Below are 13,601 nucleotides of genomic sequence, written 5' to 3'. Positions count from 1 at the left end.
ACAGTGTTGGCCCAAACAATAACTGTGGTCATGGCTTTCAAGCTCCTGGAAGAATGATGAGAGAGGGATGCTGGCATCAGGGGCAACTTATTTGGCCATTCCCATTGTACCCTGATCCAAATTGTTCTGTGTGGAATCTAGTTGGTACTGTCTCCTCCCTTTATTGACAGAGTTATACAATCTGAACATTGGAAGACTGTCATTACTTGCAACAAAGGTTCACTTATTGCCTTCCATGTTGTCCTGGGATACTTGGGTTCCTTGACTCTGGGGAGCTTCACTGTGGCTTTCCTGGTTAGGAACCTTCCTGACAGATTCAATGAAGCCAAATTCCTAACTTTCACCAAGTTGGTGTTCTGCAGTGTCTGGATCACCTTCCTTCCTGTCTACCATAGCACCAGGGGGAAGATCATGCTGGCTGTGGAGGTCTTCTCCATCTTGGCTTCCAGTGCAGTGTTGCTAGGCTGTATCTTTGTCCCAAAGTGTTAAATTATTTCCCATCCAGTTGATGGCCATTTACACAAATCAATATTTATTGTTTTTATAATTATAAAATGCTTTATGAAATGAAGGATGACACCATATTTGGCATCTATCCCATGAAGTTGAGGATGCCATCCTATGTGTAGAAATCATTTTCTGAGCAGATGATTGAAAAAGGAGACAGTAAAGTTCCTGTCTATATTAAAAATGATTTAACAGAATTGCTTTTAAGTATGATTTACAAGAATCTCTTTGTTAGGTGATGTGGTAAATAATAGGACATTCACAGGGTGTTCAAACTATCTTAAGGGCAAACCACTTGCCCAGAATCAGATGGGAAACACAATACAAAGTCAAAGACATTGTTGGTTGTTCTTTGTCTAATAATGCTTTCCAGGAGACATTTATATTTGGTTTTTATGTTCATTTGTTTTGTTTTCTATTTTGTTGTTGTTGATTTTACCTCAAAGTTAAGTTTATGTTTATTGTGGCTCATAATTTTGTCTTTTTATGTAATTTCTTTTTTATTTATTTATTTATTTATTTATTTATTTATTTATTTATTTATTTTGGTTTTCTTGGTTTTGGTTTTTTTGAGACAGGGTTTCTCTCTATAGCCCTGGCCGTCCAGGAACTCACTCTGTAGACCAGGCTGGCCTCGATCTCAGAAATCCGCCTGCCTTTGCCTCCCAGAGTGCTGGGATTACAGGTGTGCGCCACCACAGCCCGGCCTTTATGTAATTTCTTTTTGTGAATTTGAGTGAGTCTTTGGGATTCTGAGACATTTCTTTATCTTCTTTTAATCTCTTTCTCCTTCATTTTGTCCTATTACAGGATTTTTTGGTTTTTTTTTTTTTAATTTCTACTACTACTACTACTAATTATAATTATAATAATAATGATAACTTAGAAATTTAGTTTATAACAAGAAAAAGAATGAAAGGGTATGGAATGAGTTGAATAATCTCTTTTGTGATTGTCAATTTGCATATATGATTGAACTACCAAAAACACCTTTAAAAGGAAAACTGTTACAGAGAATGTGGCCATGCTTAATCGAGCACTCAAAACACACATGTGAGTTTTTTTCCCTAACGGACTCCTGAAAATTCCCTCTAAGTAGTCAGAAATCAGTCTGACTTTAAAATAGCACTTGCTAGGGAGAATGAAAACTCATCATATAACATAGGGTTATTAAAATGCTGTCACAGGGAGTGATTTGTGTCAAATGCCATCTTTTGCTTTCTTTAAATCTGCAGCATTTTCAGTCTTATTTAACATTTTAATTGGAATTCTGATACATCACTATTGCATTTACCACAGTTTCCTTGTTTTTCCCATTTGATTTTGCTATTTCCTCTCTATTACCATTACCTGACCTTCCTGATCTGTTGCAGTAATCAGAAAGATATCAATTTGATATAATGGAGACTTTTTTTTCCTGTATTTAAAATTAATCCTTTTATTTGTTTACATCTCAGGTGATCCCCCTTCTCCTGTGTCCCCTCCACAGGCTCCACATCCCATCCCACTGTTCTTTTTCCCTCCTCCCACTCACCCACTCCCACCTCACTGCTCTAGTCCGGCCGTACACTGGGGCATCGAGCCTCCCTAGGACAAAGGCCTCCCCTCTACTGATGTCAGATAAGGCCATCCTCTGCTACATATGCAGCTGGACCCATGGGCACCTCCCTGTGCACTCTTTGGATGGTGGTTTAGTCCCTGGGAGTTCTGTGTGGCCTGGTAGAAGATATTGCTCTTCCTATGGGGTTGGAATCCCCTACAGCTCCTTCAGTCCTCCCCCTGACTCTTCTGATGTGGTCTTGCATTTGTTCAGACAGGAACAGTTCTGGTATAATGTTTTGATATGGACGGGTGGCCCCGCCCCTCCACGGGCACCTTTGCCTATCTATTGTTAGTGGTCTCTATGGGTTTGGTCTCCTTTTTTTTTGGATATTTTGGTGACATTATTCCCCTTGGAACCAGGCCTCACTTCCCTGGTTTCTGGGACTTTCTAGATGAACCATCTCTCCTGGGGAATTTGCCATCCTCCAGTGCTACATACTTATATTTCCTGACACTCTGTATTTTTCTCCTGTCTCACCCATTAGCTGATCCTGCCTTCCCTATTTGAATGTATATACATATATATACATACATACATATATACATATACATATATGTATATACATACATACATATATATACATACATATATATAATTGCAAATATAGCTGAATATCTGAATTGAATTTATATATTTAAATTAATTATATTTAAATATATAAACAATATATTGTTTAAATATATATACATAGTACAGGTAGATTGATATACTATAGTGAATACATAGTATACATTATATATATATATATATATATATATATATATATATATATATATATATATATATATATATATATATATATATATATACACTATAATGAGTGAATGCTATTTGTTGTGCTCTAAAACATATATACATATATATACTCAACAATTATTTATCAAGAGAAACCTCATAGAGGCAGGGAAAAGGGGATACAATAGGAAATTTCAGGAAGGGGAAACCTGGAAAGGAGAAAACATTTGAAATGAAAATAAGGACAATAGCCAATAAAAAAATCATTTCAAAATGACTTAAAATACTGGGTGGTGGTGGTGGTACATGCCTTTAATTCCCTTAGTTGGGAGGCAGAGGCAGGCAGATTTCTGAGTTCAAGTCCAGCCACGTCTACAGAATGAGTTCCAGGACAGCCAGGGCTACACTGAGAAACCCTCTCTTGGGGAAAAAAAAAATTAAAAAATCCTGTCTCGAAAAACCAAAACCAAAACCAAAACAAACCAGTTGTATAGTCTCCTACTGAGTACAGACAATGCTGTCCTCTGCTACATGTGTTCCTGGGGCCATGCACCAGCCCATGTGTGCTGGATTTCTGATTTCTTACAGAAAAATTGCTATGGAGCAGATGAGAAAGGGAAGGCTACCTATGGTTCCGAGACTATCTGTCTCTGTTTACATGCACAGTGGACAACACATCCACACTTCAACTCAACCAATGACATGGATGTGGTATGTGTGTGCGTGTAGATGCCTGTGTGTAGAGGAGAACATGTATGTAGGAGTACATGTGGAGGCCAGAGAACAACCTCAGGTGACACAGCGTGACTGCTGTTCACCTCCTTTGAACAGGGTCCCTTGATGCCTGGGCCTCACTATTTGGTTAGACTTGCTGGCCTGCAAATGCACTCATCCTTCTGTCTCCACTTCTGCCACGATGCTCAGCATTTTTCACATGAATTCTGGAGATAGAACTCAAGTCCCTGAGACTGTGAGCAAGCACTTCACCCACTGCACCATCTTCCCAGCCCCTGGTGAGCTGTCTTTGCTTCAACGCCCGCATCTGTATTAGATGCTTTTCCTAGACCTCGTACTCTATTTATTTGTCTCTTTTCATTTCTTTACTGTTAAAGTTCGCATCCATAAGTCAATCAGAATGACATTTCTAACATATGCTTGCTTTGATCCCATGTCCTTAGCTCTTCTAGCAACAATACAAATCTCCCTTAAGTGTTAGGTGAGCTGGTTCTAGTTCCAGTCCTTATGTTATAAGCCACACTGCCTTGGGCAAGTTGTTCTAGGACTCTAGCCCTCAGTTACTTCATCTAGTGACAACTGCCTGCATCTGCCTCATCGAGTTGATGCAGATAAGATCACGAAGAGAAAGAACCCTGAGACCTTGAAAGTAGGAAACAAAGGTGGTGGGGGGTTGTGGTGCATGTACACTAGTGGCTCTCACCCCATCCCTCAGATTCTGATTCAGTTAGTGTGGGCTGAAAACTAGGTATTCATTATATTCAAACAAATGCCCCAGGTGATTTCAGTTACAGCCAGAGCCTTGAGCCTCTTGTTTTAATGAGTGTTCTTGGTTTGGAAGAAGAGATAATAAATGAGGCAGTCATAGGCCAGTGCCTGCTTAGTTCCTCACATTTTCTCCTTCCCTATTTCTCTCCTTCCCTTTTCCCCTTTCTCACTTTTTGGCCTGATTGTTTCCTTCCTTTTTCTTTCTTTCTCTCTTCCTCTTTCTTTCTTTCTCTCTTCCTCTCTTTCTCTCTTTCTCTCTTCCTCTCTTTCTTTCTTTCTTTCTTTCTTTCTTTCTTTCTTTCTTTCTTTCTTTCTTTCTTTCTTTCTTTCTTTCTTTCTTTCTCTTCCTTCCTTCCTTCCTTCCTTCCTTCCTTCCTTCCTTCCTTCCTTCCTTCCTTCCTTCCTTCCTTCCTTCTTTCCTCCCTTTCTGCACAAGATCTTGATATATAATTAAAGCTGACCTCAAACTAATCATCCTCCTGCCTCAGCCTCGAAAGGGCTATGATTACAGGTGCGAGGTACCACACCCAACCTCCACTCTGATTTATAACAAGGTCATATCTGAATGAGACTCACATTACTGCTTTTTCTAATCTGCCTTAGAAAGTGATGCGCTCAAAAAATAAGCATCACCTTTTATAAGCCTCCTGTTCTGTAGGATGGAGAGCAACAAGCAGTAAGAGAGGATATTTCAGGCTGGAGAGATGGCTCAGACATTGAGAGCAATTGTTGCTCTTGCAGACCATCAGAGGTCAACTCCCAGCACACACACAACTGCTTGCATGTCAACTCCAGGGAATCTGATGCCCTCTTCTAGTCACCAGAATTACCTGCACATATGTGCACATGCCCTCACGTATATACACATTCATACAAATGAAATAATTAAAAACGAAAAAGGTTGTTTCTCATTTGTACATGAGGACAAGTATTTGTAGATTTATGTGTATAATTAAATACATGTATAACTTTGTAGATGTCTTTACATTTATATTCATGCATACAAGTGTGTGTATTTGTGTGCATGTGTGCACACACAGTTATAATGAATTCAAAGTCCTTTGCATCAATACATTCCCAGAGTTAGGAAAAATGTTACATTCCAATTATAGGCAGAAAATACATGTATTGTAAATTGAACCAAGGACCTTGCACATGCAGAGATAAGCTCTCTACTCCCAAGCAGCATCCCTCACCCCATGAATCTTAGATGTGCAAGCATACATACAATAGTTACCTTTTCTGAGAGCTAGGCATATGAGGTAAGAGGCAGGAAACATCATATATTTCGGTCACGTGGCTGTTTCGTTTAAGATCCCATGAACATTAGGTTTAGAGAGAAAGAGAGTAAGAAACATTATTTTCCTGCACACTTATTATCAACATTTATACAAATTGCCTAATTACTTTAGTTAAGATCATCTTATCATTGAGTATATCTTAGATTTCTTCTCTGAAAACTCACGAAAGGCTTGTGCTTTGAGTGGGGTTGGACTAGACTGTGATCAGCTAACACAGTGGGTGCTCAGGAGGGTGTGTGAAGGTTCATCTTCCCACCCCCAACCTCTCATTACACATAGCCACAAAAGCATATCCCCAATACGACCTCATTCTCATCCCTTCAAGAACTCTCCTGTTACAATGTGTGCAAGGCTGCAGGTCATCATGTTAGCAACTTTCCTGTGTTTCCCCCATGCCTATGTAAGAATGCCACTTAAATACCGGTAGAAAATGACTCTTCTAATACAAAGAAGTCAGGTTTCTCACGAGCTAAATCCTTCCACTTGGATTTCTGCTTGGAGGATTTACCCCTCCTGGTGGCAGGGACTGCCTAGGAATTTGTTGAAATTTGAGTTTTCTGCTGGGACAATGGTAAGCTAGACCTCTGGGCTATCTTGAGAGCACAGTGTCCTTTTCTGAAATCCTAATCTTTCCATACAGCACTTTTGTGGCTGCTCTATGGAGGGCCACCCAGCTTCTTCAGGTCCTTGGTACTTCTGTCTAGACTGACCCTTGTTGCAACAGAAGTGCCAGAGGAGGCAGAGAGAAAGAGATGCATCAATATGTTTTGTTAACTCTTTTCCAAAACAAGATTAGGGTTAAGTAATCACAGTTTAAGTGCAATTTTGGAGAGAGGAATTGAAAAAAAAAAACTTTCGACAGCCTCAATAATTTTGAATTCAGATATTTAGTCTGTTTCTTCAAGCTTACTTTCAGTTATAAAGAACTGATTTAGGGAACAGAATGGGCCATATTTAAAGAGCATCCAAGACAAGTTGCTGACTTTAAGTTTCAGGGTTAGCCCAGGAGGATCCCTTCATGGCCAATTGCTCATCATCTCCCATGGAAAAGGAAAGACAGCAAGCACTGCTCATAGATACTTCCCTGTCCGTGGGGCTGTTTGTAGCTTTTTCTAAGGAGGGAGAAGTCTCTGTCACGTTTACTGTAAGGCTGGGTTTTTCCACCCTTACACGTGGGTTTTCCACGTGGGCTCGTGTACAGTCTAGATACTGTACCACTTTCATGAAGAGAACAGAGCTTGGGAAGTTGGGTGTCTTCTTCAGGCTTTTCATCACCACCGATTCTACTCTCTCTCCTCCATACTCCACCACGAGACTGGGTGATGTGATGGAAGCCATCTGGTAGTTTTTCATATTTCTTAAGCCCCAAGCTAGGATCTGGGGAAACAAGTTAAAGAGAATGGAAGTAAACCTGACACATTACACACACACATACACACACACACATGAACACAAACACATGCACACATTTGTGCACACACATGCACACACATACGCATATGGAAAGATCCAATCACAATCACGTTACACAGTGCACAGTACAGTCTTTAGTATGGAGGGATGCACATTTGTCTAAAATACCAGTGCATATTATCTTCAGGTGCCCGTGGACACACAGAGAAAGCGGTTCTGGCCCTTCCCTTTTGTCAGATAGCTAAAGACAAAGCAGCACAGCTGTCAGTGCTGATGAGTCAGTCAGCACCTCTAGATCTCGTCTGTGAACAGGACTCTTGTGATCTACTGTGAGGCAATTTGGAGGACCAAGTGTAAACCTCTTGCATGGTAAGTGACCTTCAAGCATTCCAACCTGGAGTGGCTGTTTGAATCTCCCTGGGTCTGTTTTCCGGAACACCCAGCAAGACAGAGGATAACAATGCTTCCCTTTCAGCATCCCTTCTATCTAGCCACAAGGTTATCAACACCAGCCTGTGTTGCCCTAATTATCTCCCATGTCTCCAATTTCCAGATGCTTCCCTCCCCCTCCCCCCCACCCCTGCCTCCTTTGCAGACCTTCTCCTTGTTCACACAGCACTTTCCCTTGGGTTATCCTTTTTTCCTCTGGCGAATTTCCCCCCAAAAGAAATCTCAGAAATCTGCTTCTTGTTGCTTTGTTAAGGTTTCCATTTTCTATGACTATTTCTATGGGTGGGGGGGGGGGGGGGGGAGGAGCAGATTTTATAGGAAGTTAGAAACAGCAAGAAAGCACTCAGCATGATGCATGCCCTACATTAATGGCCCTTGCTTTTTCCCACACCCTTTGGTTTGGTCAAGTAGAACTAGGAGAGAACACATACCTCAATGGCAGTGAGCTGAACCACAGGTCTGATCCCCTGAGGGACCATGTACAAGTTTGGTGCTCTCTGAGAGGGGAGGATGGGAAGGTTGGAGCCATCCTGTGAACTAAACGCAGGCTGTCAGCACTTCCCGTTCATTAAGGCAAAGAGTGCCCGGAATGACTGAGATGCTCTAAGCAGCTCCTCAAGGAATCCATGAGCAAGAACAATGCGATACCTTGTTCCTCAGAATCAGCTCTGCCGTGACCAGGATGTTTCCACAGGCCTTGTCTCCATTCATAATGGGATGCCAGAGAAGCTTCGGTGTGATGTCAGTTTCACCAGTGGAGAGCAAATGCTTCGACCTAAAAATTCATCTTTGCCCTAGAGAAGGAGACCACACTCACATTCCTGATCACACAGCTCTGCACACTACTATCATGTCCCCAAGTCACCTTAAACTTCCAGATTACCTACCACTTGGTCGTTATCAAAAAGTTCTATGATAACTTTGGGTGGGTTCTGAAGAACTGTTTGGGGCTCCCCAAAGATTTCAACCTCATCAAATATAATGGTCTGGTCCCAGGTGGGATGTAGGGTGGAGTGGATGATCTCAGTGGTTTTGCTTCGATGGAGGAAGGAGACATGAGCGTATGGATCTAGGGACAGAAAAAAAATATTAACAGTAGAGTCTCAGAGAAGTCGGATTCCTACAACAGCTCGTTTCAACCAAAGAGTTTTCTTCTGGACATAGTGGTCCTGTGCTCTCACCACCCCTTGAAGACAAGGAGTTCAGAAAGCGGGACACCACAGAGGACGGCATCCTGGTGAGAAATGCCTAACGGGAGGCCCTGACATGTGCAAAGGATTGCCTCTCTGGAGCGCACTTCTCCTCAACAAGGTTCATCCACAAACTTTCACAAACATCATCTAGAATGCAATTTTTGCAACCAGGCAACACATCTGATGTGCTGTGCCCCCATGAAATTGGAAGAAAATGATTCAATCTTCCTAAGCTTTGGTTCCTCCCTCTTTGACATGAAAGTGATATCTGTTTTCCTATTGGGTAGAAAATGGGATGACGGGAAGATGGGGAGCTGCATAGAACAGGGACTATTGTCAATGTCACCAATAAACACCAGTTATTTTTATGTTTTTGTTTCTGTTTTGATAAAGTTTGTTCTATGCTTTTGCTTCTACTGTTATCTATAGAGAATGTTTATTTTTGAGTGCCAGGTTTCAAGAATATAGTGGTAAGTAAATCAGAAAGGCTTAGTTGCTCTGAGGATGTACAGCTTGTAACATGAAAACAGTAGTTTTTTATTTTTTATTTTTTTCCCAACTGATAAATCGTGTTTCCAACTTGGAGAAACATGGTTAGAGCTTTATGTATAAAACCTCAGTGAAGACTTTTTTCTAAGAATTCTGATTGGATCTACAGTGAGAGAGTGCCCCCTGGTGGATACTATTTGAAAATGTCCTCAAAAACATTTTGAAGTTTTGTTCTACAGAATAGGATAATCTTGATCTACTTTTTAGACCAGATCTAGACAATCTGGCCTAATATTATTAGCAAAGAAAATAATTCACAAAGACGTGGGTAAGAGGAGTACTTGGGACATGGATCAGAACGGACACTGTGCATGATATTGTCAGATAAGTGCTTTAAGTGCTGTTTCCACAGAAGAACCAGGGAAGTGTTACTGGCTTGCAGGTCTCACAGTGGAATGTCCCTAAATAGTCCAGTATAGCCTCTATTCTATTCACACCAACAGAGCATAGCCAGAAACACATGTGAACTACCAATGTCAGGACCAGAGTTGAAGCCTCAGAGTTACATAGTGCTAGAAAGGTAGCCAGGAGAGGGGTTGGGGGAGGGTGGGGGGAGGCAGGAGAGGAGGCAAAAAGCCTCCACATGCACACAAATGGAGGCCAGAAGCTACTCTTCAGGGCACTTTGTCACTCAACCTGTGATGATTAGTGTTTTAGGGCCATGTGTATCCTGGCTATCTCTAGCACCTAGCAACAGTTCTTAAAACAATTGGTAATTCCTCTAGTAATGGCTAGGTGGTTTTCTTCAAGCATACCAAAGTCGTCTTTATATGGAAAGGGTTTTATTGTAAGAAATGAAAACAAAACAATTTACCAGTTGGTGTGGGGTAGATCCAAGCTAGCCTGTTGTGTTAGAGAGTATTAGGGATTTCCCCTTCACCTGAAAAGCTGTCTTTGTCCAAAGCCATGAGGTTCCTGGCTTGATAAATGTAACAGCGCAGGTGGTAGATGTAGACTCCTGAAGGGAAGGTGATGAGAAACAGGAAACTGTTAATTCGATTTTTCTCAGCTCTTTGGGGATGATGCATGTTGCAGACACACCGGCCAATCGGCCCATTTCCCCATGGCAGAGAGCACACATGATCCACACACCGTGCTCTCATATAAAAGGACAACAGTCCCCACATCCGTGGCTTTGTTCTCCTGTTTCAGTTGCTTGTAATCAGTCTCAGGTCACAAACATCAAACAGCACAGTCCAGACATACATGATGCACAAGTTTCATATTGTAAGCGCTACTGCGTGACCAGTCTCCAAGCACTCAGCTGCCCCCCACTCGGGACGTGGATCATGCGTTTGTCCAGTGTATCCGTCACTGCCTGCCTGGGAGTCACTCAGTAGTTCCTTCTCGCAGTTCACAAGCTGACTGATGTAAATAGCACCGCAGTGCTTGTGTTAAGTAACTCTGATTTATTTTAATAAAGGCCCAAAGCACGAGAACAATGGTACTGACCACTTTATTGTAGTGCATTTTAATACCTTCAATATTTATCATTAGTTGCCATGCTTTATTTGTTACTGTGCCTAAAATATAAATTAAGCATCAACACATGAATGTATGTATGCATGCCTGTCTGTCTGTCTGTCAGATGATTTAAAAGTGGGCTTGGCAGGGAGTCATAAAGTAGATTTTATACAGATAGGAGGCAGATGAGTGTAATGGGGGTGTACTTTAACTACTATATTCCAACTGTGGTGCTTGCATACCTATAATCCCAGCATGCAAGAAATCAAGGCAGCCTGGATTACACATAGAAACTCCGCCTCCAAAGAGAAATTGAAACCAAATAAATAACTGCTAGAACAATCCTGACGCCAGCCTGGCGATCAGAGGAACGTTAGTCCCATTGTGGCCTTCCTGGGTTTAGTGCACAGCTGTTCATCACAGACTTTCAGATGAGCCTGATCTCTAGCAGTCACTGAGTGAGGTCTCAGTGCTATGTGACATTTATATCTGGGATAGTTATCTGCTCAGACTTTCTCTGACTTTTAAAATGTCCAAACTCTTCTTACTAATGCATACACTGACGTACACTGTATCACATGTATGTACACAGTACACATATGCATGTATAAATGGACACACAGATACATAGATACACACTATTTGAGGGGTAATAAAGTATTGTGACTGACTTCATGAATTTCAGAACTGTGAATGTTTGAATATCTAGTACATTTTAAGTCCTATGTAAACATATGCCACTATTAATAACATCTTGAAATTCTTGAAGGCTGACATTGAGATCAGATCTTCCTTAAAATTTTAACCCTTTGCCCATAATTCAAACAATAATTTATCATTTTCTAGCCACAATGAGTATACTATAAATAGAAATTAAGACCAGTAATTTGGTCATTCTTCATCCCAAATATGATATAGTTTTTTAAAATGCATTTTATGAATACTCTTCATGAAGTGAAGAAATAGGAAATTACTTTGGTCTATGAAGCTGTATTATATAACATTTGAAGATCTGAAGAGTTTTCTAGAGATAAAAGTGATAGACACAGAGTTCACAGCCATGCTTAAAACTTACTGTCAAAATTACAGGAAACAATGGGCGTGTTTGCTCCAAATACAGTGGTGACGCTGTGCTTCTGTTTCTCCAGGCTCTTTTCGTCTCTGTCCTCTGTGTTATATGCCCCCTAAAGCAGGAGGAAGTCTTTGTCATTGTTGCCATTAGCATCATCACCATCACCATCATCATCATCACCACCAACATCATCACCAATCACCATCATATCATCTTTGTAATCAACCAAGCCATCCGTTCCTACAAAATTACTAGATGCTTTCTGAAACCAGGGCCCTGGTAGATATACTAGAAAAATGCCGGGAGAAAGAGATGTGTCTGCAATGCTGTTCTGAGGCCCTCTATCCTGTGGTTTCTTCCTAAGATGGGAGTCACTGGACACTCAGGCTGTATACCTTTCCCCCAACTTCTTTGCAGCTGTGAAGGCACTGGGGTTCCAGAGCCTCTCTGGGCTTGGCTGTGCTTTCTACCTAACTCACACACTTCCTTTACACCACTATCAATCACACTTCAGCTTCTGGTTACTTACAAGGGCACCTTCAAGTTTAAAGATGGCAGCCGCGCCGTGTGTCTCAGAAGGAGCCATTTTTCTCCTCCAGCGCCTGCATCGAAAGGTGTCAGAACTGCGCTGTTTCCAGTGGAATTTCCAGCCGATTAGTGAAACATATTCCCAGCCCTCCCGATCTTCAAGTTCTTCCCTGGCCTAAAATAGAAGTACAACGTTTAATGATGCATAATAATCCTCCTCATATTGATAAAGTAGACCACTTGGTCAATGGACAAATATTTAGTCCCCAAAAATCCACTCTCTGTCAAGTTCTTGGTGAGGAGCCAGGGATACAGCAAAGAAACTAGAGGGGATCTCTGACTGGGCAGAACTGAGGGACTACAGAAATACAGAGAGGCACCAGGCAACTGCTGTGACCATTCAGACACAGGTGTGACTGAGAGTGGGTTCTTTGTCAGATTGCTTTTGAGAACACATGATTGTGACATTTTTTGGAAAGAATTACCATCTGCATTTTACATATGGGTAAAATGATAACACCTTCTAAGATTTAAATATTCTGCTTATGCTAAATACCTGCTGTTATTAGCAATGATGTGACAGCTCAGAGTATATTGTTTCTATTGTGTCTGTCGGCCCCGCGCGCCCCCGGGACGTGTGAGCCTCGCCTCTTTCTCCCCTTGCTGGCCGGCCGCCCTTTTCCGCCACCTCGCCCCAGGTTCTCTTCTCGCCTGGCCGCTCCTGCCCTCGGCCGTCCCCTATGGTCACCGAGGGCCGGTCGGTTGCCGCGGTCGAGAGCCGCGGCGGCGGCGGCGGTGTGTGTGTGGTGTTGGTCTTTGTGGGTGAGGGGAGGCCGGGGCCCCTCGCCCGCGGGGTGGTCTGGCGGTGGCCGCCTCCACCGCTCACCCGCCGGCGTGCGTGGAGCAGAGCGAGAGCGAGCAGGAGAGAGGCGCGCGGGTGGCGCGCGAGGGAGGAGGATGTGGCGGCGTGGCGGCGCTCGCGTGGGCGCCTGGCGGTGAAGGAGGGCGCGGGGTTAACCTCTAAGGCCTTTGGGGGCCTTTCGGGGGTCGAGGCCTTTCCCGCTCCTCGCTGCGCTGTCGTTGACGCCCGCCCGGGGCGTCCCGCGCCTGCCTCTCTTCCTCGTCCCTCTGCGGGTTGCCTTCGCGCCGCACGCGGCCGTGCGGGATGGTCGGGGCCCCGGCCGCGGCTCACTTCTCCTCCCGTCTTCCTCGCCCGGGGCGGCTAGGGCCCGCGGGACGCCGCGGTGTCCGTGCGCCGACGCGAGTGCCACCCGGGGTCCTGA

General features: G+C 43.0%; 2 protein-coding genes across 8 annotated transcripts in view; one reads left to right on the top strand and one right to left on the bottom strand.

The window, feature by feature from the left end:
• Window positions 1-13,601, top strand: part of LOC127673362 (zinc finger protein 431-like) — a 273,064-nt gene that overhangs the window by 253,375 nt on the left and 6,088 nt on the right. The window contains exons 5-6 of one of the 6 annotated variants that reach the window (XM_052169075.1): window positions 3,434-3,556; window positions 3,677-4,581. The exons of 1 other annotated variant lie outside the window; for it this stretch is intronic. In XM_052169075.1, the coding sequence (XP_052025035.1) occupies window positions 3,434-3,556; window positions 3,677-3,686 (133 nt within the window). In that variant the 3' untranslated portion in view covers window positions 3,687-4,581. Of the gene's footprint in view, window positions 1-3,433; window positions 4,583-7,249; window positions 7,608-8,676; window positions 9,053-11,866; window positions 11,922-13,601 lie in introns of those variants that run through there. 4 more of the 6 variants (XM_052169079.1, XM_052169076.1, XM_052169078.1 and 1 more) reach the window with 4 other exon arrangements.
• On the bottom strand, window positions 6,518-13,507 carry LOC127673356 (myoferlin-like). 2 transcript variants are annotated; one of them, XM_052169063.1, is made up of 8 exons: window positions 12,875-13,507; window positions 12,320-12,493; window positions 11,794-11,902; window positions 10,135-10,212; window positions 8,400-8,581; window positions 8,161-8,306; window positions 7,944-8,042; window positions 6,518-7,026 (listed from the first exon to the last, which is right to left on the bottom strand). In XM_052169063.1, exons 2-6 carry the CDS (start codon window positions 12,374-12,376, stop codon window positions 8,220-8,222), a joined length of 513 nt encoding a protein of 170 aa, XP_052025023.1. In that variant the 5' UTR covers window positions 12,377-12,493; window positions 12,875-13,507; the 3' UTR covers window positions 6,518-7,026; window positions 7,944-8,042; window positions 8,161-8,219. The 2 variants fall into 2 exon arrangements, with proteins under 2 accessions (XP_052025023.1, XP_052025024.1); XM_052169064.1 differs by having other exon boundaries at window positions 7,944-8,049; window positions 12,320-13,507.

The sequence above is a fragment of the Apodemus sylvaticus genome, chromosome 22, assembly GCF_947179515.1.
Source record: "Apodemus sylvaticus chromosome 22, mApoSyl1.1, whole genome shotgun sequence".
NCBI classification, from domain to species: domain Eukaryota; kingdom Metazoa; phylum Chordata; class Mammalia; order Rodentia; family Muridae; genus Apodemus; species Apodemus sylvaticus.
Note: the sequence above shows the minus strand (reverse complement) of the source record. Positions and strands in the feature narration are given on the sequence as shown.